This window comes from Hypanus sabinus, chromosome 19 (genome assembly GCF_030144855.1).
Source record: "Hypanus sabinus isolate sHypSab1 chromosome 19, sHypSab1.hap1, whole genome shotgun sequence".
Classification (NCBI taxonomy): domain Eukaryota; kingdom Metazoa; phylum Chordata; class Chondrichthyes; order Myliobatiformes; family Dasyatidae; genus Hypanus; species Hypanus sabinus.
Genome location: NC_082724.1, coordinates 7,428,177 through 7,452,924, shown reverse-complemented (window position 1 = coordinate 7,452,924; position 24,748 = coordinate 7,428,177). Strand labels below are relative to the sequence as shown.

Below are 24,748 nucleotides of genomic sequence, written 5' to 3'. Positions count from 1 at the left end.
ACCAGGGTACAGGTCTGTACCTGGTCTGGAGAGGGACTGCAGCTTGCTGAGGAACTGGACTACCTTGCGCAAACAGATGGACCCACCATTGGCAGGCGCCTACCAACATCACAGCGAGACAGATCACGTCAGAGAAGTCAAAAGTTATTACCTTCTCTTTAATGCCTGTCGTTTGTCATCCTAACCCAAGCAAGGAACTCTCTTCTTTTGTCAATTAAGCATTAATTGATGAGCTGTTAAATTTTACTGGGCAGGTTAGTGTGAAGTTCTGCCATCAGAGGCCGGCGTGATTCCTGGTGAAATATTGCCAGCCTCATTCCATCAGGTTGTAGGTAGTGTTGCAAAATCTGTCTCAACCTCAGCAGGCACAGGGGAGAAGACAACGCGGTGACTGATTAACAACACACACCTACATCTGCCTAATGCCCGGGATCTCAAAGCACTTCACACCCATTACATTCAGACAGCAATGAAACAGGCCATTCAGCCCATTAAGTTTGTGCTGAGATCAACCACCCAATCACGTTAATCTCAATTTATTCTCGTCAGCTGCAACCCCCCCAGGGGCGATTTTCAATCATTAAGTAAATTTGGGAGGAAACCAGAGCTTATATTTACACAAAACTATATATCTGTTCTTATTTCAAACAGCTTTCTCTAAATTGATTGTGCTCTCAATGTAGAATGCGGGTGACAGGAATAATAAATCAGAAATGATGGAATGTGAGAGCAGACTTGATGGGCTGAATGGCCTAATTCTGTTCGTATCTCTTATGGTCATATGGCAGAAGTGGGGGGGGGGGGGGGGGGTTTGTGCAAATTTTACACACACACACACGCACGCGCACACACCACCACCACCAGTGGTCGGGATCAGTTCAGGGTCTCTGGAGACACGAGGCAGTGGCTCTATCAGCTGTGTGCCGTTGAGTGACCCTGGTTGAGGCAGCCTCTGCTTGGAGTGGTTCTTCCCAACTAGACATTGAACCTTGCTAACCTCAGCTAATGTGCTGAGTCTCATTTATCGTTCACTGGTTGTCACTGTGGATTCAAAGATCAGACACAAGTCTGCACCACAATATTGGGGCAACTGTGCCAGGTCTGTCAGGACCCTTGTGACGCAGCAGTCAGCTTGTTCTCAGAAATATCCCAGGAGCAATAACGAGGTAAGGAGCAGATGCTTTTTGTAGTGTAGTGGTGGGGTGGAGACCTGTCTCTACGAACAGAGGTGTAAGGAGATCCTTCCCTCTGCTACCCTGCAGGTTACCCTTGAGCAAGGTGTAGCACCTGCTTAGCCCCCGACCAGGGTCACATGAAGCCATGGGAGCAGGTGGGTGGTCATATGAGCAGCTGGTGCGTATCACAAGTCCTGGTTATGTGACCACTGACGCAAGGCAGACAATCTCTGAAGAGTGTTGATAATGGCGGGGGTCACCCATCCTGTACAGACACCGCCCAGAAGAAGGCAATGGCAAACCAGTTCTGTAGAAAAACTTTCACGAACAACCATGGTCAAAGGCCGCGATCGCCACGTCATACAACATGGCACATAACGAACGAATGAACAGTCATGTACAGATCATGTTATCATGCAACGCTTTACAGCACCAGCTGTAAGATTGGGGTTCAATTCCCATTGCCGTCTGTAAGGAGTTTGTACGTTCTCCCCATGACTCCATGGGTTTCCTCCAGGTGCTCTGGTTTCCTCCTACAGTCCAAACACTTACAGGTTGGAGTTAGTGAGGTGTGAACATGCTGTGATGGTGCCAGAAGCTTGGTGGCCCTTGTGGGGCTTGCCAGAACAACCCTTGTTGATTTGATTTGATGCAAACGACACATCTTACTGGATGTTTCAATGCACGTCTGACAAATAGATCGAGCCTATAATCAAATCACTCCTCGCCTTGTCCACAAAATGTGCAAAAATGCACAGCAAGGCACTCAGTTCTGCCAACCTGACATGACAACTGCTCTGCCCGTGATCGCAAGGAACTGCAGAGAGTTGTGAACACAGCTCAGCACATCGCAGAAACCAGCCTCCCCTCCATGGACTCTGCCTTTACTTCTCACTTCCTCAGTAAAGCAGTCAGCATAACCAAAGACACCATCCACTCCAGTGGGCAGGAGATAACAACAATCTGAAAGCAGGTCCCACCAGGCTCAAGGACAGCTTCTATCCTATTGTTATCAGATTACTGAATGGTCGCCAGTATGATAAGATGGATTCTTGACCATTCTGATCTTGCACCTTGTTGTCTACTTGCACCGGAATTTCTTTGTAATTGCTACACTTCATCCTGCATTCTGTACGGTTTTACCTTGTACTCCCTCAACGTGGACAGATGAGCTTTGTTTGTCGCAATTAGCTCGAAACATTGAAACATACCGTGAAATGCATCACTTGTGTCCAACGGCCAACGCTTTCCGAGGATGCACGGGGAGCACCCCATAAGTGACGCCATGCTTCCAGCGCCAAAGTAGCATCCCCATAACTTACGAAGTGTGATGGAGAGCACTCTGTACACATGCCTAGAAGCAGCAATGGCAAACCTCTTCCATAGAAAAATCTACGCTAACAAGCGGTGCCTTGTTATCCTGCTGTCGTTGCGGAGTGTCAGCACTTCAAATTAGTCTTCCTTTCTATATTTGCAGAATGGTTTGCTCTTTCCTGCCATACACAATGGATATTCAATTTGTTTAGTAATGGGGATGTTTAAATGTGTATATATTGTTTGCATACTGCATTTAAGGTAGATACTTCCTTTTATTTTGTAATATAATTGTAACTACATTGTGCGGTGCATCAAATTCCAAGTTATATGTATTCAGAAGCTAACTTTGTGGGTAATTAAAGATGGTTCGCACTGGTGTCCAAAAAAATGGGAGTCATCACTCTTGGTGGAAGAGAGAGATCGAGCTGCTGGGAGTTCAAACTGGACAAATAGTATGTAGCCATCATCGTGTTTTCTAGTAAATAAATTTTTGTAAATATTGAGTTTTCTTTTCACTATTATTGCTCATTTTTGTAGGTTTAATCTTTGACACATCTAACAAACACCCGTGCACGAAAGTGCCTCCAGCCATTTTCTTTCTTCAGTCAGAACCCATGTAACGTAACACTAACCCTAACCCGTACGTCTTTGGAATGCGGGAGGAAAGCAGAGCACCAGGAGGACACCCGCACGGTCACGGGGTTAACGCATTAACTCCTTAAGGACAGCAGCAGCAGTACTGTGTGATGAATTGATCTGTATGAACAGTTTGCATGACAAGCTTTTCGCTGTACCTCAGTACATGTGACAATAATAAACCAATTCCAATTCCAACTCACGATAAAAAACAAGTTTTATTATTAATTACCCTCTTGAACCAAGAGGTTTGCTGGACAGTTGGAAATCAATAATATTTATAGGTCTGTAGTCATTTATAGGTCAGAAAATTTATGGGCAGATTACCTCCCTTAAAGAACATCAGGAAACATCTAGACTTTGACAACCATCCATGGGTCACCTCCATTTTTTTTATCCACAAGGGTTCTAGACTATTCCATTGATTGAATTTAAAACATAGAACGTAAAACAGTACAGCACAGGAACAGGCCCTTCAGCCCACTATGTTGTGCTGGACCAGATAATAAGTATTTTGAAAAAAAAATTCCTCCTACCCACACAATGTCCACATCCCTCCATCTTCCTCATATTCATATGCCCATCTAAACGTCTCTTTAAGAGCCTCTAATACCATACCATGCATGACTCTCCGAGTAAAAAACTTACCCCTCATATCCTCTTGGAACCTACCCCCTCTCACCTTCAATGGACTTAAAGCTCTCATGTCCCTTGGGATCTGAACTCACATTGTTGCCTAGGTTTTTAAATGCTGCCTCAATAACTCAGCAAAGTGCTGGTTGCCCCACCTATAACCCAAAGACACACGTTCTGACCCACTACAGCTGCAGTTGAGAATTTAAGCTTAGTTCTTCAAATGCAAAGTAAATCAAAGAAATATTTTATAAGCGCATAAAGAGCAAGAAGAAATTAAAGAGAGATTAGGACCTATTACCGAACAAAATGGGAACATATTGCATGGATATGGAGAACATGGGGGGTTTCATAATGAATATTCCGTGACTGTCCTTATGAAAAATAGATGAGGTCATTGCTTTACATTGAAAAAGTGTAAAATATTCAGTGAGATAGACACAGCAGACAAGGAAGTACGAGCGGCTTAGCATAGAGTCATACAACATGGAAACAGGCCCTTTGCCCCATCTGACCAAGGAACCCACCTAAGCTTGTCCTATCTGTCTGCGTTTGATCCCTCGTAACCGGGGGCTCCCAACCTGGGGCCTATGGACTCCATGCTTAACGGTATTGGTCCATGGAACAAAAAAGGCTGAGAAGGCCCGCACTCAACTTTCCTATCCATGTTCCTGTCCAAATGTGTTTTAAATATTGTTATTGCATTTGCTTCAACCACTTTCTCTGGCAACCTATTTTATGTACGCACCAGCCTCTGCATGAAGAAGTTGCCCCTCGGGTCCTCTATAAATCTTTCCCCTCTCAGTTTAAATGATCTATTTTTTTCTCTGGCCCCAAATTCACTGAATTAACTCAGTGATCTGTTCAATTTCACAGAAAACACCACCACCACCAAGAGAAGCAGAGCAGCTTCTCTCCCCTCCGTTACCAGATTTCTGAACAGCCCATGAACCCACGAACACTACCTCATTTTCCCTTTTGGTTTGCACTACTTATTTTTGTAATTTATAGAAACCTTATGCCTTGGCACTGAACTGCTGCCACAAAGCACCAAATCTTGCCGCTGCCCGTAAGGAGTCTGTAGGTTCTCCCCGTGACCGTGTCATTTTCCTCCAGGTGCTCCGCTTTCCTCCCACAGTCCAAAGACGTGCAGGTTGGCAGGTCAACTGGTCACTGTAAATTGTCCGCCCAGCAACCAGCACATGAAACACTATGAAGACCTGCTGTCCTCAGTAAAGAGGAGGAAACTGAGATGGTACGGTCACACAACAAGATCAAGCGGACTCTCAAAGACCATTCTTCAGGGAATGGCGCAGGGGAAAAGAAAACGGAGTAGACAGAGGAAGGAATGGACAGGTAACATTGTAGAGAGCTTTTCAGCAACCCAAGGCACTCGCCCACAACTGAGAGAAATGGAGGCTACTGGCTCAGCGCTCATCTGTACAGCACCCCTATGACCCAGGCAGGTTGCAGGATCCATAACCGTGAATTATCCCATGATTAGGCCAAGGATAAACCAGGCTATCCCTGGGAAGCACGTCTCAAAGGGGAAGAACCTACAAACTCCTTGCAGGTAGTGGCGGGAATTGAACCAGGGTCACTAGTACTGTGAAGTGTCCTTTGCGCTAGCGTGCCATCCCAATCATTGCAAACTTCTTTCGTAGGCAAGCAAAGTTTCGTTAACACTGAGGTCAGAGGGCCAATGGGCAACAAAATTTCTGAACGGCACCTCACATTCTGCAGAGGTGTATTAGACATTTCAACCCAGGGAAACAGATACTCTCTGTCCATTCTATCTAACAACCCGATGGCACGAACACTGAATTCTCCAACTCCAGGAAACTTTCTCTCTCCTCTGTCCCTTTCTCTTCTGCCCCGATCTACTCATGTCCTTCCACTCGCACCGTTCTTTGCAAAGCCAGCCCTCTCATCGTCCTGCTTCGTTCCTCCCCACCCACTCCTGATCTCCCAGTCTACCTCACTGTGACCTTTGCACTTTACTTGCCTGCCTGCTCTGCACTTTTCCTGTAACTATAACACTCCATTCAGCATTCTGTTTTCCCTCGATGTACCTACGTACATCTGGTTCAGCCCACAATGTTGTGCTGGACCAGATAAAAACGAAATCAAAAACACCCAAGCACGAATCTCTCCTACCTACGCAACATCCATAACCCTCCATCTTCCTCACATCCATGTGCCTCTAATATATTCGCCTCTCCCACCATACCAGGCAGCGCATTCTAAGCATCTACCACTCTCTGAGTGAAAAGAATTATCCCTCACATCCCTTTTGACCTACCCCCTCTCACCTTCAATGCATGGCCCTCTGGTATTAGACATTTCAACCCAGGGAAACAGATACTCTCCGTCCACTCTATCCCTGCTTCTCATAATCCTGTAAACCTCCGTCAGCTCTCCCCTCAGCCCCCAACGCTCCAGAGAAAACAACCCAAGTTTGCCCAACCTCTCCTGACAGCACATGCCCTCTAAACCAGGCAGCGTCCTGGTAAAGCTTTTCTGCAACCGCTCCAGAACTTCACCATCCTTCCTGTAGCGGGGTGATCAAACTGCCTGCAAGGCTCCAGCCTGGATAGTATAATTAGCAGAAGTTTCTCACTGTATTGACAATAATAAGTCAGTCCGAATGGCCTATTCCAGATGGTGCTCGAACTGGGGGGCAACTGCAAGTGGAGCTGTTCCCACGGGCCTGCTGAGCTTGTGCGGGGCTGGGAGGTCCTGAAGACCAGGCTAAACCCGAGGGGGACGGTGGTAGATGATGAAGTGTGTTGTTCGTCACTTCACCGTAAGGCAGGGGTTCCCAACCCCGTACGCCGTGGACCCTCACCGTTAACCGAGGCGTCCGTGGACCCCTGGTTGGGAACCCCTGACCTAATGGAGCCACACCCAAGTCGTCCACCAATCATGTCCACAGCCCTGAACCCAGCAAGCTAGTCTGTTACCTCTGTTATGAATGTGCCACAATGCTGAGGGGCCGAAGGGTACAAAGTCGCCCCCTCCTTTTTGAGAATCGCAAGATCGCTATTAATTCGGGTCTGGGACCCAGGAAATGAGAGAGAGACACGCAGAATCCACAAGGTTTGGAATGTGTCCTGGCCTCAGTGAAACAAAGCCACTGATAATGGCTATTGTCTCTTGGAGAAGGAATTGTGTATTGAGTACGGTACTATTCAATGAAGACCTCAGGGGACGACCAGAGAGGTCTGGTTGAGGGATTGCATCATCCCAACCTGATTGACATCTGAGACCCCGTGAGTAAGGATAAAAGAGGGTCTGGGGAACAACCCCTTTAGACGCGCCAGGAGAAACACTAGAAATCCCGTGACAGCGTTTAATAGCGACAGCCGGTGGGGGCTCGTGTGCATCCTTCCCTTGCCTGGGATTGGCGGGCTCGCCACGGAAGAATGGCTTAGCTAAAGGAGAGGCCACAAGTGAAAGGCCACACCAACGAGACTCCGACGGATCGAAATCATAAAAGGAATCGGCAAGTTTTTCTCCCAAAACTCTCTCTCTCTTCAACTATTGAAACCCAAAGGTCCCCAAAGGCTGCAGCCTGCATGAACTGAGTGACTTTTATATTTCCATCGGACAATACATTATCCCCTAGACAATGATAGAGCTTATTTCTTATTATTATTATACCCGCACTTTTAGATTTAGTATTGACAACGTATATTATCTGTATATTTGCATTGATATTATTTTTGTGTATTTTTACTAATAAATACTGTTAAAAATAGTACCATCAGACTTCAACGGTCCTCTCTATCTTTGCTGGTAAGTGACCCAGTTACGGGGTTCGTAACACCTCCAACATTACACGTTTGTTCGGCACGTCAGGCTAACACTTCCACTGCCTCTCTGCCCCGACGCAGACAGAGAAAAACACCTTACACTTGGTTAAACACATCTAATGGAAGATCTCAGCCTGAGATGTTGACTCCAATCACAAACAAGAGAACATCTGCTGATGCTGGAAATCCGAGTAACACACGTACAAAATGTTGGAGGAACTCGGCAGGCCAGGCAGCATCTGTGGAAGAGAGTACAGTCGACGTTTCAGGCTGAAGCCCTTTTGCGGGATGAGTTAAGCCCAAAACGTCAACTGTACTCTTTTCCATAGATGCTGCCTGGCCTGTTGAGTTCCGCCAGCATTTTGTGCTCAAAGATAAGGCTTCCGGGTGGAAGCAGATAGGACAGAAGTGTTTAAGAATCTGTTAGATACACATGTGAATATGTGTACAGGGATAGGGACCACGTCCAGGGTTCAATTTGCAGTTGGGTTCAGTACAGACAGTGTAGGCCAATGGGCCAGCTCCTGGGTGTACTGTTCTATTCTCTATATCGGAGAGTTCTCCCTCTCCCCGCTCCCCTATTCAATAATTTATTCCAAAAAGCTGGAGCATATGGACTGGCACACTAAATTATAGATAGGGTGAATGCCTGCAGGCTTTTCCCACTGACACTGGGTGGGACTACAACTAGAGGTCATGGGTTAAGGGTGAAGGGTGAAAAGTTTAAGAGGAACAGGAGGGGAAATTTCTTCACTCAGAAGGTGGTGTGAGTTTGGAACGAGCTGTCAGTGGAAGTGGTGGATGAGGGTTCGATTGCAACATTTAAGAGAAGTCCGGATAAGTACATGGATGGGAGGGGTATGGAGGGCTGTGGTTTGGGTGCAGGTCGATGGAACTGGGCAGGGTAACATTTTGGTATGGACCAGGCTGACCAAGAGGCATGTTTCTGTGCTCTTTAACAGATTATCTGGTTATCAAAAACTGCGGCTTGCGGAATCCCTCAAAACACAAAACGACTGCTGTGTTCCCAGTCCAGTTGAAGTATAATATCAGCTGTAGGACCCAGCTGAGGGGTGAAAGACACGACAGAAGTGTAAGTGTGCACCTTTTGTGCGCTTGACCCCAAGACAAAGCACACGTGCCACATCAAGGAGCGCGGGAGGGCTGACGGCGGCCTAGTTCTCCACTGACCCCTCCCAGCCACCCCGACGAGGCTCGCGGCCAGTACCGCCCACACTCACCAGGACTTTATGCTCGCCAGTCAGATTGGGAGGTTCACACAGGAGCTGCGTCTCCGAGACAGTCAGCACGCACAGGTTGTCGCCGATCAGCACCGTGTAGTTCAGCTTGACGTTGCCTGGCGCATTGGGGATCAGATTCCGCCCCTAGGAGGAAGGCAGACCGGTGAGTCTAGTTGGGTGTCTGGAGGATAAATGTTTGGCAGGTACCCTGCCCAAGGTAAGCGTCAGTTCCTTGATGCCTCACAGAGAGGAGAAACAATAAACCATAGCTTTGTTCAAAGTCCCACTGTATCTCAGCACAAAGGAGACTGTTGGTGACATTCAGAGACCAAATGTTGAAGGCCGATTGCTGGTGAAGGTCAAAGGCCGACAGTTGGTGAAGGTCAAAGGCCAGTTGGTGAGAGGACTTGATCAAGGTTCCCGCCTCCATAGATAGAGAGGCAACAACCTTCACCAAGTCACCCTCTAACCCTCTACAACAATTGGACTTTACCAACAGTCAGCTTCTGATCTTTAACAGCAGCTACATTTGGAAATACCCGGCCCCTGGCAACAACAACCAGCCTCTGGCCTTCAGCATCAGCCTGCCAGCATCCCCTCGGCAACAGCTATCCGCCATTCTTCGACAATTGCCAGCCGCCGGCCTTCAGCAACAACTGACAAGCTGAAACTGTCAGTCGACAACCTTCCGCAACAGCCGGCCCTTCTGCCACTCGGTCATAAACACAAGACATTCGACAGATGCTGGGAGTCTTGAGCTACGCACACAAAATGCTAGAAGAACTCAGCAGACCAGGCAGCGTCTACAGAAGGGAATAAATAATCCATGTTTCAGACTGAGACCCTTCCTCGGGACTCTTCCGTTTGTGATTTGCTGCTCACTTCGAGGTCTACCTACGCTGAGGAAGATTAAACCTTGCTGGCCTGGTGAAAGGTCTCGGCCTGAAATGTCAAGTTACTGCCCTTGGCCTGGTCTACTGAGTTCCTCAGGCCCTTTGTGTGGGTGTTGCCATTTAGTCAGGTCACAGCTGATCAGAAACTGGCGTTCACTCCACCTTCCCATCCGATTCCCCCACCGATGTCCACACCCAACACCTTCGCAAACTTAGTAACATATCCCAGACGGACCGGTCCCCTCCTTTCCTCACCTTCAGTATCACTGGGGAGCTGGGTTTCAGCTCCAACGACCCTGAAGGACTCAGCATCTCGAAGGAGGGGTCAGGGTAGTAGGTGAAGCCGGTCCCGTTGATGATCAGCACAGACTGGACATTGTCCATGACAAAGCCAACCTCGTCCGGTTGAACTGGGCCGTCCAACGAGTTGTGGCCGCTGTGTGCGATGGAGGGGGCTTTGCAAACCATGGCCGTATCGTTCAACACCCGGCACTCCTGTAAAGGTACGACATCCTTGACAACATGGCAACTAGACGAGAGGCTTCAACATCAAGGAGAGGGCAGCTACCGGTACCACTCCCCGTGGCAGAAATGTCTCACACCAGATGCCATGCATTTCACGTGAGAGGGGGTGAGTTTGAAGAGATAAACGCTTCTTATGGAAATAACTCAGAAAATGGGTAGCTCAGCTAGCTGATGGTTGGGTCGAGATGTTCTCTGAGTTTGGCAATCTATCAGCAAATGTTTTGTCACTATACGAGGAGACATCCTCATGATACATCCTCGTATGGTGACAAAACGCTTGCAAATGGATTACCAAGATCGGAGATGCTTCTTATAGTGGGAGAGTCTAGGATCAGAGGGCACAGCCTCAGTATAGAATACCCCCTTAGTATAGCGATCAGGGGAATATCTTTAGCCAGAGGGTGGTGAATCTCTGGGATTCTTTGCCACAGACAGCTGAGCAGGCCAAGTCATTAGGTATACTTAAAGCCGAGTTTAAAGCAGGGATTGATATGTTCTTCATCAGGAAAAACGTCAAAGGTTACGGGGAGAAGGGGACTGAGAGGGATGAAAAATCGGCCAAATGGCAGCACAAATATAATGGGCCAAATAGGCTAATCCTGCTCCTACGTCTTATGGAGACGTGCAAGGAAGTTTTTTTTACACAGAGTGGTGGCTCCCTGGAATGTGCTGCTAGGGTTGGCAGTGGAGGCAAATATGATAGAAGTGTCTGAGGTCCTTAGACTGGCACATGAATACACAGATTCGGGGGGATATGGGCACTGAGCAGCCATAGGGGAATGGGCATCATTAGCTGAATTAGTTCAGAACAACAGAGTGTGCCAATGAGTCTGTCCTGCACTGTAATGTTTGATGTTCTATATTCTACACTCAGCGGCCACTATGTTAGGTAAACCTGCTCATTAATGCAAATATCTAATCATCCAAATCATGTGGCAGCAAGTCAGTGCATAAAAAAGCATGCAGACATGATCCAGAGGTTCAGTTGCTATTCAGACCGAACATCAGAATGAGGAAGAAATGTGATCCAAGTGACCTTGACCAGTGAATAATTGTTGGCACCAGATGGAGTGGTTTCACAGTATCTCAGAAACTGCTGATCTCCTGGGATTTTCATGAGCCGAACAGGGATTGGACAGAGTATTCCCAACCACAGAGCGATCGGACAGAACAGATAGAGAGACATTGTTCCAATTGGTTGAGGAGTTCAGGACATGATCCAGAAAAGAGCACAAGGTATGTGAAGAGAAAGAAGATAGTTAAGAACAATGTTGGGCCCTTGAAGAATGAATTGGGTGAAATTGTTATGGGAAACAGAGAAATGGCAGAAGAATTTAATGAGTACTTTAGATCTGTTTTCACTAAGGAAGACACAAGCAATCTCCCAGATGTATGGATGGGCCAAGGACATAGGGTAACAGAGGAAATGAAACAGATTGACATTCGGAAGGAAACGGTGTTGAGAAGACTGATGGGACTGAAGGCTGACAAATCCCCAGGTCCAGATGGTCTACAACCTAGGGTACTAAAGGAGGTGGCCCTGGAAATTGCGGATGCATTGGTAATCATTTTCCAATGTTCCTTAGATTCAGGATCAGTTACTGAGGATTGGAGAATGGGCTAATGTTATCCCACTTTTTAAGAAAGGAGGGATGGAAAAAACAGAGAACTATCGACCTGTCAGCCTGACATCGGTGGTGGGAAAGATGCTTGAGTCCATTATTAAGGATGAAATAGTGGCATATCTAGATAGCATTGATTGGATTGGGCCGAGCCAGCATGGATTTACCAAGGGTAAATCATGCTTGACTAATCTGTTGGAGTTTTTCGAGGATGTAACCAGGAAGTTAGATGGGGGAGATCCAGTGGATGTAGTGTACCTTGATTTTCAGAAGGCATTTGATAAGGTCCCACATAGAAAATTGGTGGGTAAAATCAAAGCTCAGGGCATCGGGGGGAAGCCATTGACATGGATAGAAAACTGGTTGGCAGATAGAAAGCAAAGGGTAACGGTGAATGGGTGTTTCTCAGAATGGCAGGTGGTGACTAGTGGGGTGCCACAGGGCTCCGTATTGGGACCACAGCTGTTTACGATTTACGTCAACAATTTGGATGAAAGCATAAAAAATAACATCAGCAAATTTGCTGATGATACTAAGCTGGGTGGCAGTGTGACATGTGATGAGGATGTTAGGAGAATTCAGGGTGACTTGGATAGGCTGGGTGAGTGGGCAGATACTTGGCAGATGATGCTTAATGTGAATAAGTGTGAGGTTATCCACTTTGGGAGTAAGAACAGGAAGGCAGATTATTATCTGAACAGTGTAGAGTTGGGTAAGGGAGAAATACAAAGAGATCTCGGAGTTCTTGTTCATCAGTCACTGAAGGTGAATGAGCAAGTGCAGCAGGCAGTGAAGAAGGCTAATGGAATGTTGGCCTTTATTACAAAGGGAATTGAGTACAAGAGCAAGGAAATCCTCTTGCATTTGTACAGAGCCCTGGTGAGATCACACCTGGAGTATTGTGTACAGTATTGGTCTCCAGGGTTAAGGAAGGACATCCTGGCTGTAGAGGAAGTGCAGTGTAGATTCACAAGGTTAATTCCTGGGATGTCTGGACTGTCTTACGCAGAAAGGTTAGAGAGACTGGGCTTGTACACGCTGGAATTAAGGAGATTGAGAGGGGATCTGATTGAAACATATAAGATTATTAAGGGATTGGACAAGATAGAGGCAGGAAATATGTTCCAGATGCTGGGAGAGTCCAGTACCAGAGGGCGTGGTTTGAGAATAAGGGGTAGGTCATTTAGGACAGAGTTAAGGAAAAGCTTCTTCTCCCAGAGAGTTGTGGGGGTCTGGAATGCACTGCCTCGGAAGGTAGTGGAGGCCAATTCTCTGGATGCTTTCAAGAAGGAGTTAGATAGGTATCTTATGGATAGGGGAATCAAGGGATATGGGGACAAGGCAGGAACAGGGTATTGATACTAATTGATCAGCCATGATCTCAAAATGGCGGTGCAGGCTCGAAGGGCCGAATGGTCTACTTCTGCACCTATTATCTATTGTGATGTGAGGGGAAACCTATAGACAGAGAGTGGTTGGGCTGTGAATGCATTGCCTGGGGATTGGTGGAGACAGGTTCAACTGGAGCTGGTGAAGTTGGGAAATTAAAATAGACAGATCGGTTTATTATTGACACATGTACTGAGATATGGTGAAGAACTTGTCCTGCATACAGTCCATACACATAATTTCATCACATCAGTACAATGAGGTAGAACAAGGTAAAACAATAACAGAATACAGAATGCAGAATAGAGAGCAACAGCTACTGAGAAAGTGGAGTGCAGATGAACAATATGTGGCCGAAAGGAAAGAAGCTGTAGAGAAGATCAGGAGAGGAACTAATTAGATTGGCTTTACATTGGGGCAATACAGATCTGATGGGAAGAATGGCCTTCTTCCCGGCTGTAACCTTTCTTCATTGCTGGAAGACGTCTCTGACTAGGCCCTAGTATTACATTCTTGCAGGAAAGGAACCTAGCTCGCCCGTGTCCCTTTGGTTCTAAGGTTGTTGTTTAAAACTCACCAGCCAGGTAGTATGAGCATTAAATTTAGGCACTCACATTTGTCGACTGATCTTTGCCATATTTCGCTCGAATCCTGGGCTCCTGAATTGTGGCGAAGTTGGTACCTGTCACAGTGAGAGGCGTCCCACCACTTGTTGTAGAGGGAGTGAAAAGGAGAGGGAGAGAGAGAGAGAGAAAGGGTGAGAGAGAAAGGGAGATAGAGAGAGAAAGGGTGAGAGAGAGAGAGAGAGAAAGGATGAGAGAGAGAGAGAGAGAGGGTGAGAGAGAGAGAGAGAGAAAGGGTGAGAGAGAGTGAGAAAGGGTGAGAGAGAGAGAGAGGGGAAAGGGGAAGCAAGACATAAGGTGGATGGAGGTAATGATAGAGAGAGAGGTAGGAGTAGGGAGAAAGATAGAGAGAGATGGAGATGGAAAGGGAGAGACATCAGACATTCAGACAAATTGAGAGAGAGAAATGAAAAGGGATAGGGGAGGGAAAGAAAATTAATCAGTCAATCATGATCCAGTCAAAATTATCCAAAGTTCCCCAATCTCTGGCACACTCTGGCCATCTCCTGATAGCCACTGGATAGCCACTTCCATCCTTCTGTTAGGCTTTCACAGGAGACCTGCTGGGCCACTCCCGAGATCAACAACCCAGTATAGAACGAAGAGACCACCACACTGTTAGACGTAAAAATCCTCGGGCAACGTTGACGATCACATTGTGTTGCCTTTGAGAGCTCCAGGAGGTCAAAGTTTCTCAGTGAAGAAAAGGGGGTGAAGAATGAGGGAAAACAAAAAAGGGGGGAGGAGGAATGGCCTGCACATCACCTCCCTCTGGTTCCCCTCTTCCTGCCCTTTCTTCCATGGTCCACTGCCCTCCTATTGGATACCACTTTCTTCAGCTCTTCCACCTCAACTTCGCACATTATCCCCTCCCCCACCCACCCACCAAGCCCCTAACCTGGTCTCACTTATCACCTCCTAGCTCGTCCCACTTCCCCTCTCTCCGCCTTCTTTCCCCTTCCCTTCCAGTCCCAATGAAGGGCCACGGCTTGAAATGTCCTGTCCATTTCCCCCCATAGATGCTGCCTGACCTGCTGACTTCCTCCAGCTTTGTGTGTGTGTGTGTGTTATTTTAGATTTCCAGCATTTGCAGAATCTCTTGGGTCTATTTGCTGGGAGAACTCAGTGGGTCAGGCGGCATCTTTGGATGGGAATGGGCACTCAATGTTCTGGGTTGAGATCTTTCATCTGAACATCTCAGGGAACACAATAGGCATTCCTTCATCACTGAGGATCTAAATAGATACATAGACATCGGTTAGTCTTGTGAGACCATGGATCTGCGCCTTGGAAGGGTTACAGGGTGCAGGCCTGGGCAGGGTTGTATGGGAGACCAGCAGTTGCCCAAGCTGCAAGCCTTACCCTCTCCATGCCACCGATGTTGTCCAAGGGAAGGGCACTAGGTGTCGTCGCAGAGCAATGTGTGGTTAAGTGCTTTGCTCAAGGACACAAACACGCTGCCTCAGCTGAGGCTCGAACCAGTGACCTTCAGATCACTAGACCAATGCCTTATCCACTGGGCCACGTGCCAACACATCTAAATAGAACATAGAATATTAAACAGTATAGTAAAGGCCCCTCAGCCCATGATGTTCTGCCAGTACGTTAACGTACTCTAAGATCAATATAACAATTCCCTCCTATATACTCCTCCATTTTTCTATCATCCCTGTGACTAATGGAACATAGAGCAATCCTGGGACCCTCTACCCAACATTACTGTGGAGTATCTTCACTAGAGGGGATGCAGAGGACGCCATGGTTAGGGAATTCATACAGCACAAACACAGGCCATTTGACCTAACTCCTCCATGCCAACCAAGATGTCCATCCAAACTAGTCCCACTTTCTAACTTTTAGCCTGCATCCCTTCCTTGTCAAACTCAAGGGAGATGTGGGCCTCACGACCATGGCACACGCCTTCAAAACATTTCCGCATTGACTCTTCCCCCTAGAAGAAGAAAGTGCTGAAAATTGTTGGATTTATTAATAATTCTTATATTAGTTTGTTAAATAGCTTAGGACTTTATTTCCTGCAGCATAGGAGAATGAGAAAAGCACTACCTGGTTCACTCCATCTCCCCTCTTATGACAGGATCTTTAATCTAGGCAGCATCCCGGTAAAGCTCTACACCCTCTCCAAAGCTTAAGAGGATGTCCTTTGGTGTTGGCTATTGTCACCTGGGGAAAAGGCTCTGGCTGTCTACTCTCACTACATATTACAAGGATATACGTACAGTATTTATTACAGGGATGTCACCAGAACTCGAGGACCTGCGCTATAGGGAACAGTTCAGTACTTCACTCCCTGGAGCACGGGAGAATGAGCGGAGATTTGAGAGAGATATACCAAATTATGACGGGTACAGACAGGGTAAATGCAAGCAAGTTTTTTCCACTGAGGTGGGAGGGGTTAGAACTGTAGGTCATGGGTTAAGGGTGGAAGGTAAGGAGGTCACTCAGAAGGTGGTGTGAGCGTGGAAGGAGTTGCCAGCAGAAGTGACGGATGTGAGTTTGAACGCAACACTGAAGAGAAGTTTGGTTAGGTACATGGATGGGAGGGGGTGTGGAGAGCTACGATCCTGGTGCGGGTCAATGGGGCTTCAAAGGATTAACAGTTCAGCTCACACTAGCTCTAGTGCTCTATGACTCTCAGCTCTGAAGTGGGTTTGGTGGGATATTTGCAGAGCACTTCAAAGAGAGACATCACACATACAATGGGCAGAACAGACTTCGATGCTGCAGAATTCTGTGGTAGGAAAGAGCAAGTCAAAAATGCAGACGTTTTGAAAAATTGGATCCTGCAGTCTTTTAAAAAAAGCAGAGAACATGTACTCAGCTGAAAATAAGCTTAAAAAATTTAAAAATGATGCACCATACTTGTCTGTGAAAGGCAGTGAAAAGACATTTCCATTTACTCAGTTTTTCTGATGAGGGATTGTCAGAGAACAGCATTAGTTCATGAATAATTCTCTGATAGTGGCCCTTGCCATAACGCCAAGTGACAGTGTCTGAGAGCTCAGTTTATGCCAGGTCAGTCGGCTGGCAAGTATCCACTATGCCACTGATGCTGCCATTCACATACAGCACAGAACAGTGTGGTACAGTAACACACCCTTCGGCCCACAACATCTGTGCCAGCCGTAACCCCAAATTAAACAGTTCCCGCGTGATCCCTATCTGTCCATTTGAAACATGGCTAAATGCCTCTTAAAATGTCCTGTCATATCTGCTTCCATCACCCACCTCTGGAAGCTGTTGTAAAACCCTTGCTGCTCCCAAAAAAACTAACTTATAGAAAGCTTAAATCCACCCTCATCTCCATGTGTCTATGCCATTATCATCTTGACTCTGTCTGGTTGGCATGCAAAACTCATAAACACAAGAAAGACTGCAGATTCTGGAAATCCAGAGCAAATGGAGAAAGTCAGCAGGTCAGGCAGCATCTATGGAAATTAATAAACAGATGACATTCCGGGCTGAGACCCTTCTTCAGGACTGAAATAGAAGGGAGAAGATGCCAGCATAAAAAGATGAGGGGAAAGAGGCTAGCTGGAAAGAGGAAAGAGAGGGTAGGAAAGATAAAAGGTGGGAGAGGAAGGAATCTAACAGGAGAGGGGAGTGGACCATAGCAGAAAAGGAAGGGTGAGGGGACCAGGGGAGGTGGCAGGCAGCTGAGAAGAGGTAACAGAAAAGGGGAGATGGGGGAGGGAAATAAAGTACCGGAATGAGAAATCAATATTCACACCATTAGGTTGGAAGCTCCAGAGACGGAAGGTGTTGCTGTTCCACCTTGAGAGTGGCCTCATCGTGCCACAAGAAGAGGCCATTGTCCAACATGTTGGATATGGAATGGGAATCAGAATCCCCTATCACACATTCTCCTCAATTCCCAGAAACTCCTCCCAGATTTGACCACTCACCCTCACACCAGTGGCAATATATGAGGGGTAATTGATAAATTCGTGTCCTAGGGTAGAAGGAGTTGAGTTATACAGCTCTCATTACATGCACATGCAGTTCAACTCTTTGAGTGATTATGCAGAAAGTCTGAAGTTAATAACTCATCTCCTTCTACCATAGGCCACAAACTTATCAGTCAGCTCCGATGAGTTATTAATTTCAAACTTTCTGCAGAATCACTCAAAGAGTTGAACCGCATGTGCATGTAACAAGAGCTGTATAACTCATCTCATTCTACCCTAGGCCATGAACTTGTCAATCACCAGTCGTACAGTGGACAATTATCCCACCAACCTGGACAGCTTGGGAATGTGGGAAGAAACCAGAGCGTCTGGGGAAATCTAAACAGCGGGAGAACATGGAAACACTGCATAAACAGCATTGAAGGTCAGGATCACAGCTGAGTCTCAGGAGCTGGGAAGCAATGCCTCGACGAGCTCCATTCACAGATAATATACCCAAAAAGTCCAAGGGTTATCCTTATGCAAAGGTATGCTATTATACTGCAGAATATTTGGAGGCATGTGATAAAATAGGCCAAACTCAGCATGGTTTCCTTAAGGTGAAATCTTGCCTGACAAATCTGTTGGACAGTCAGTGGATGTTGTGTACTTGGATTTTCAGAAGGCCTTTGACAAGGTGCCGCACGTGAGGCAGCCTAACAGGGGCCTGGGGGATTACAGGAAAGATACTCACATGGATAGAGCATTAGCCGACTGGTAGGCGGCAAGGAGAGGGAACAAAGGGGGCCTTTTCGGGGTGACTAGTGTTGTTCCACAGGGACGTATTGTTGTACTGTGACTGCTTCTTTCCACGTTACATGTCAATCATTTGGATGACAGAATTGATGTTTTTTTTTGGCCAGAGTTGTGGATGATATGGAGATAGGTGGAGGGAAGGTAACGTTGAGGAAGCAGGGTTTCTGCAGAAGGACTTAGACAGATTGGGAGGAAGTGGCAGATGGAATATAGTGTGGGGAGGTATATAGTCATGAATTTTGGTATAAAGGCACTGACTATGTTCTAAATGGGGAGAAAATTCAGAAATCAGAGGAGCAAGGGGACCTACGAGTCCTTGTGCAGGTTTGCCTGAAGGTTGAGCTTGTAGTAAGGAAGTAATGTTTGTAGTAATGCAACTTTAGCATTAATTTCAAGAGCAGAATATAACTGCAAGGAAGTAATGCTGAAGCTTTATAAGGCATTGGTCAGACATTGTGACACTAGTCTTATAAAGGTTGCATTTGGAGTATTGTCAACAGTTTTGGGTCCCATATCTCAGAAAGGATGTGTTGTGATTGGAGAGAGTCGAGAGGAGGTTCACGAAGATGATTCTGGGAATGTAGGAGTTAACATATGATGAGTGTTTGATGGCTCTGGGCCTGTATTAACTGGAGTTTAGAAGACTGGGTGAGGAAGGGGGATCTCACTGGAACCTACTGAATATTGAAAGGCCTAGATAGAGCAGATGTGGAGATGAAGTTTCCTATGTTGGGGAGTCTAGGAGCAGAGGGCTCAGCCTCAGAATAGAAGGGAATCCCTTTAAAATAGAGATGAGAAGAAATTGTTTTAGCTGGAGGGTGGTGAATCTGTGGAATTCATTTCCACAGTTGGCTATGGAAGCCAAGTCATTGATATATCTAAAGTGGAGGCTGATCGTTTCTTGATTAGTCAGGCCGTCATAGGTTACGAGGAGAAGGCAGGAGAAAGGGATTGATAGGGCCAATAAATCAGCCTTGATGGAACGGCAGATGGATTCGATGGGCAGAGTGGCCTAATTCACAACTCTTTGGCTTTTAATAGAGCTTACCTGCAAATGCTCCATTCCGGCTCGATTTTGGAGATGGTGGGGTCGTCCGTGTAGTTGTACTTAACGTTGGGGTTTTGCAGTTGAGCCCGGTTGATGTGGACTCGGATGGAAGCTGGACCGGTGCCCGTGATCGAGGCAGATGTCACACAGATAATCTCCCCTGAAGTCCTCCTGAAGGACAAGGTGAAGAAAGAGCACTCAATTAAAATGGGAATTATAGGGTTAACTGCTAAATGGCAGATTTCCAGCGAATGCTGCATCTCAAGAGTTAGAATCAATAACAGGCTGTTCAGCCCATGATACTGTTCCGAACTATTTATCTAGCAAAAAAACTGCTAACTAAACAAATCCCAACAATCTCTACCCATTATCCGGCAACACACACAAAATGCAGGAGGACCTAGCGTCAGTGGAAATGAATAAACTGTTGACGTTTTGGGTTGAGACCCTTCATGGGGACTGGAAAGGAAGGGGGAAGACGCTAGAATAAAAAAGGTGGGAGGAGGAGAAGGAGGATAGCTAGAAGGTGGTAGGTGAGGTCAGCAGGGTGGGAAAGGTCAAGGGCTGGAGAGGAAGGAATCTGATAGGAGGGAGAGTGGACCATGGAGATAGGGAAGGGGAGGCGACCCAGTGGGTGCTGATAGGCAGGCGAGGAGGTAAGAGGCAAGAGTGGGGAATGGGGGGGAGGGGAGGGGAGAAAATTAACAAATGGAGAAATCAATATTCATGCCATCAGGTTTGAGGCTACCCAGATGGAATATAAGGTGTTGCTCCTCCATCCTGAGAGTGGCCTCATCTTGGCACAAGAGGAGGCCATGGACCACATGACAGAACGGGAATGGGAATCAGAATTAAAGTGTTTAGCCACCGGGATCTGATTAACTAATTTAAACCAGTTTACCCTCTCAGAGACTCTGAATGATCAGCTCATAATCCGGCAAATACGCCCTTCGTCCGGAGCTTTCCCACCAGAACAAAAATCATCTCAAAATCCTGGCCCCCCCAATCATGACCTTATCCCCCATTCTTCAGAATTCAGTTCCAAAATTTTTAAATGTATGTGTTTTTCTCTTTCACATCAGCCCCGTGAATCTCTTCTGGAAAGCCTCCTTGTAAAGTGACAAGATTTGGTCTTTCTAAACTTACCTTTCAAAGCGGCAGATTCCATTATCTCCGATGTAGGCCTCCACAGAACTGCCGGCATCGAGGTGGACGCCCATGATTGTCACCCGGCTGCCCCCGGAGACGGGGCCTTGGGAGGGGACCACCTTGTTAAACCTTGGCGTCTTGGGTGTTTGGGGGGAGAAAATAACACAAAATTGTTCTTAGAAATAAACTGAATAATCTGAATAGATGCAGAGAGAGAGAGATAGAGAGAGGGGTAGACAGGGTGACAGAGAGAGAGGGGGGCAGAGGGACAGAGTGAAAGAGGGAGTGAATGGGGGAGAAGGGAATTGGGGAGAGAGTCAGGGTGAGGAAGGGAGAGAGGGGAAGAGAGGGGAGAGAGGGGAAGAGAGAGGAGGAGGGGAGGGGAAGAGAGAGGAGGAGGGGAGGGGAAGAGAGAGGAGGAGGGGAGGGGAAGAGAGGGGGAAGGGGAGAGGGGAGAGAGGGTGAGAGGGGAAGGGGAGAGAGAGGGAGGGGAGAAGGGGAAAGGGGAATGGGGAGGTGGTGGGGAAGGAGAGGGGGAGGGAAAGCCAGAGGGATGTAAAAGTGATAGAAAACATATGCAATTTGGAGAATATACGGTAGGAAAGAGAGGCTATGCAAACTCTGAAATACATCTAATCACAAACACAAGAGATTCTGCAGACACTAGAAATGCAGAGCAAAACACACAAAATGCTGGAGGAGCTCAGCAGGCCGGGCAACATCTATGGAAAAGAGTAAACAGTCACCATTTCAGGCTGAGACCCTTCATCAGTCCTGCAGCATTTTATGTACTGAATGCATTGTCTGAAATATGTCTTACATTTTAATAGTGCCTGCACCAATGTTAGGACTTCCCAAAGTTTTTAGAGGCCAATGAAATCTAGTTTTTCTCAATGCTTTCACTGTAACTATGTAGGAAACTGTACACAGTCCCAATCTATATCATGTCATAGTCACAGAAAATAACAGTCAGAAACAGGCCCTTTGGCCCATCTAGTACATCCCAACCTGTTTTTCTGTCTAGTTACACGTATCTGCACCTGGACCATTGCATTCCACACCACTCTCATCTGTGCACTTATCCAAACTTCTCTTCAATGTTGCAATGGAACCAGCAGACCAACTATTTTAGTTCATAGGAGGTGATGGCTGCTGGCAATGCCAACATTTACTCTTAATCCTTAATTCCCCTAACTCTGCTGTGGACGGTCCCAAACCCGGCTGTGAAAGGAGGCGGGTTGGACATGGGGCTAGTAACCCCGTAAAAACCCAGAGCTACAGAAGCTTCAAAGACCAAGGACTCTGCTGAGCTGCAGAAGATGGCCTATGGCCCCGTAGGGGTAATGGGCTTAAGTAAAGATAATTGCCTCTTAAACTGAGGAGGCGAGTAAGAATCACGAAACTTGCAGTCACATACACACCCAGTGGCCACTTTAATCAGGTGTACCTGCACAACTGCTCATTAATGCAAATATTTAATCAGCCAATCATATGGCAGCAACTCGATGCTTAAAAGCATGCAGGCATAGTCAAGAGGCTCAGCTGCTGATCAAACATCAGAATGGGGAAGAAATGTGATCTGTGATTTTGACTGAGGAATGACTGCTGGTGCCAGATGGGGTGGTTTGAGTATTTCAGAAACTGCTGATCTTGAAGTGGATGTGCTGCAGCAGTAGAAGACCACGAATATACACTTAGTAACCACTTTATGACGCTCACGTAACGTGTCAACAGTGAAATATATCTAAATACTACCCTTTCTGCCCTGTGGCACTAAGGCCAATTTCAAAAGCAGCAGCCGGAATGAACTAAGACAACACTAACCAGAGTCCTCTCACATAGGGTTAGCCAGTGACCGCAACTCTCAGACTGGTATCACAATGAAGGCCTCCTGACAGGAGACGGATGCCAGAACAGAAGTGACGCAAGGGCTCAAACACTTGGCAGCTCTTACCACGAAGGTGAAGGGTTCTGATGAGATAGCCCGGTAGTCATCGTTGCAGTCCACAACACAGACCTCCACGTAACCTCTGTCAGCCACTTGGGGCATGGCCTGCTCCATGTCACACACGATCCTGGAAACAAACAGATTAGACTAGCTTTATTTATACATACAGTGAAATGCGCCACTCTGCGCTGGTGACTAACACAGCCCGAAGATGTGCCGGGGGGGGGGGGGGGCAGCCCACAAGTGTCGCCATGTTTCCAGTGCCAATATCGCATGGCCACAGCCTACTAATCGCAACCTGCTTGCCATTTTGAAATCAGAGCACACAGTGGAATCCCACAGAGTCACAGGGAGAAACTTCGAGCTCCCAACACTCAGCGGTGGGAAATGATTCTTACATAAGGACGCTTATGTGAGAATGTTGTTCTTGGACTACAGTTCAGCACTCAACACCATAATTCCCTCCAGGCTCCACAGGAAGCTCAGAGACCTCGGCCTTCACCCTGCCTTGGATACCAGATCCTGGACTTCCTGTCAGATCACCGACAGGTGGTAAGAGTGGGCTCCCTCACCTCTGCCCCTCTGACCCTCAACACAGGAGCCCCTCAGGGCCATTTACTGAGTCCCCTCCGTTACTCCTTGTATACCCATGACTGTGTCACCACCCACATCTCTAATCTGCTAATTCAGTTGGCCGACGACACTACATTGATTGGCCTAATCTCAAACAATAACGAGGTGAGCTCCAAGAAAGGAGTCATCACCCTGACACAGTAGTATCAAAAAACCAACTTCTGCCTCAATGTCGCAAAAACAAAGGAGCTGGTTGTGGACTACAGGAGGAATGGAGACGGGCTCACCCCTATTGACATCAACGGATCCAGGGTTGAAAGGGTAAACAGCTTCAAGTTCCTCGGCATATACATCACCGAGGACTTCACATGGTCTGTGCACACCAGCTGTGTGGAAAAGGCACAACAGCACCTCTTGCACCTCAGAGGGTTGAGGAAGTTTGGTGTGGACTCCCAAATCCTAACAACTTTCTACAGGGGCACAATTGAGAGCATCTTGACTGGCTGCATCACTGCCTGGTATGGGAACTGTACTTCCCTCAATTGCAGGACTCTGCAGAGAGTGGTGCGGACAGCCCAGCGCATCTGTAGTTGTGATCTTCCCACTATTCAGGACATTTACAAAGACAGGTGTGAAAAAAGGGCCCGAAGGATCATTGGGGACCCCAGTCACCCCAACCACAAACTGTTCCAGCTGCGATCATCGGGGAAACGGTGCCACAGCATAACAGCCAGAACCAACAGGCTCCGGGACAGCTTCTTCTATCAGGCCATCAGACTGATTAACTCATGCTGATTTGAGTGCATTTCTATGTTACATTGACTGTTTTATTTATTATAAATTATTATAAATTACTATGATTGCCACATTGCACATTTAGATGGAGACATAACGTAAAAATTTTTACTCCATGTGTATGTGGAGGATGTAAGAAATAAAGTCAATTGAGTCAACATGAGTTGCAGAGCCCTTGAAAGTGAGTCCGTAGGCTGTGAAATCAGTTCAGTGTTGAGGTGAGTGAAGTTACCCGTGTCAGATCAGGAACCTGATGGTTGAAGGGTAATAACTGTTCCTGAACCTGAGGCGGCTGTAGCTCGTGCCTGATGGCAGCAGCAAGGAGAGAGTTTGGAACTGGATCCTTGTTAATGGAAGCTGCTTTCTCGAGGCAGAGCTCCTTGTAGATGTGCTCAGTGGTGGGGAGGGCTTTGCCTGTGATGGACTGGGCTGTGTCCACCACCTTTTTGTAGGCTTGTCCATTCATGGCCATTCCTTCCCATACCAGACAGATGTAGACCAGTGTAGGCAAATGGCACTAGCTTAGACGGGCATGCTAGTCAGCATGTAGATGGGCCGAATGGTCTGGTTCCAGGCTGAATGATTCAATGGTTCTCAGCAGAAATGATTTGATTTTATAGATCAACTAACTGGATTGGCTTCCCT

General features: G+C 47.0%; 1 protein-coding gene across 2 annotated transcripts in view; it reads right to left on the bottom strand.

Annotated features, from left to right (window-relative positions):
- Positions 1 to 24,748, bottom strand: part of LOC132377710 (plexin-A1-like) — a 442,266-nt gene that overhangs the window by 73,039 nt on the left and 344,479 nt on the right. For both annotated transcript variants that reach the window (XM_059943957.1, XM_059943956.1), the window contains exons 14-19: positions 22,742 to 22,862; positions 20,785 to 20,924; positions 19,639 to 19,809; positions 13,861 to 13,954; positions 9,966 to 10,205; positions 8,818 to 8,961 (exon numbers count right to left, since the gene is read on the bottom strand). In XM_059943957.1, the coding sequence (XP_059799940.1) occupies positions 8,818 to 8,961; positions 9,966 to 10,205; positions 13,861 to 13,954; positions 19,639 to 19,809; positions 20,785 to 20,924; positions 22,742 to 22,862 (910 nt within the window). The remainder of the gene's footprint in view (positions 1 to 8,817; positions 8,962 to 9,965; positions 10,206 to 13,860; positions 13,955 to 19,638; positions 19,810 to 20,784; positions 20,925 to 22,741; positions 22,863 to 24,748) is intronic.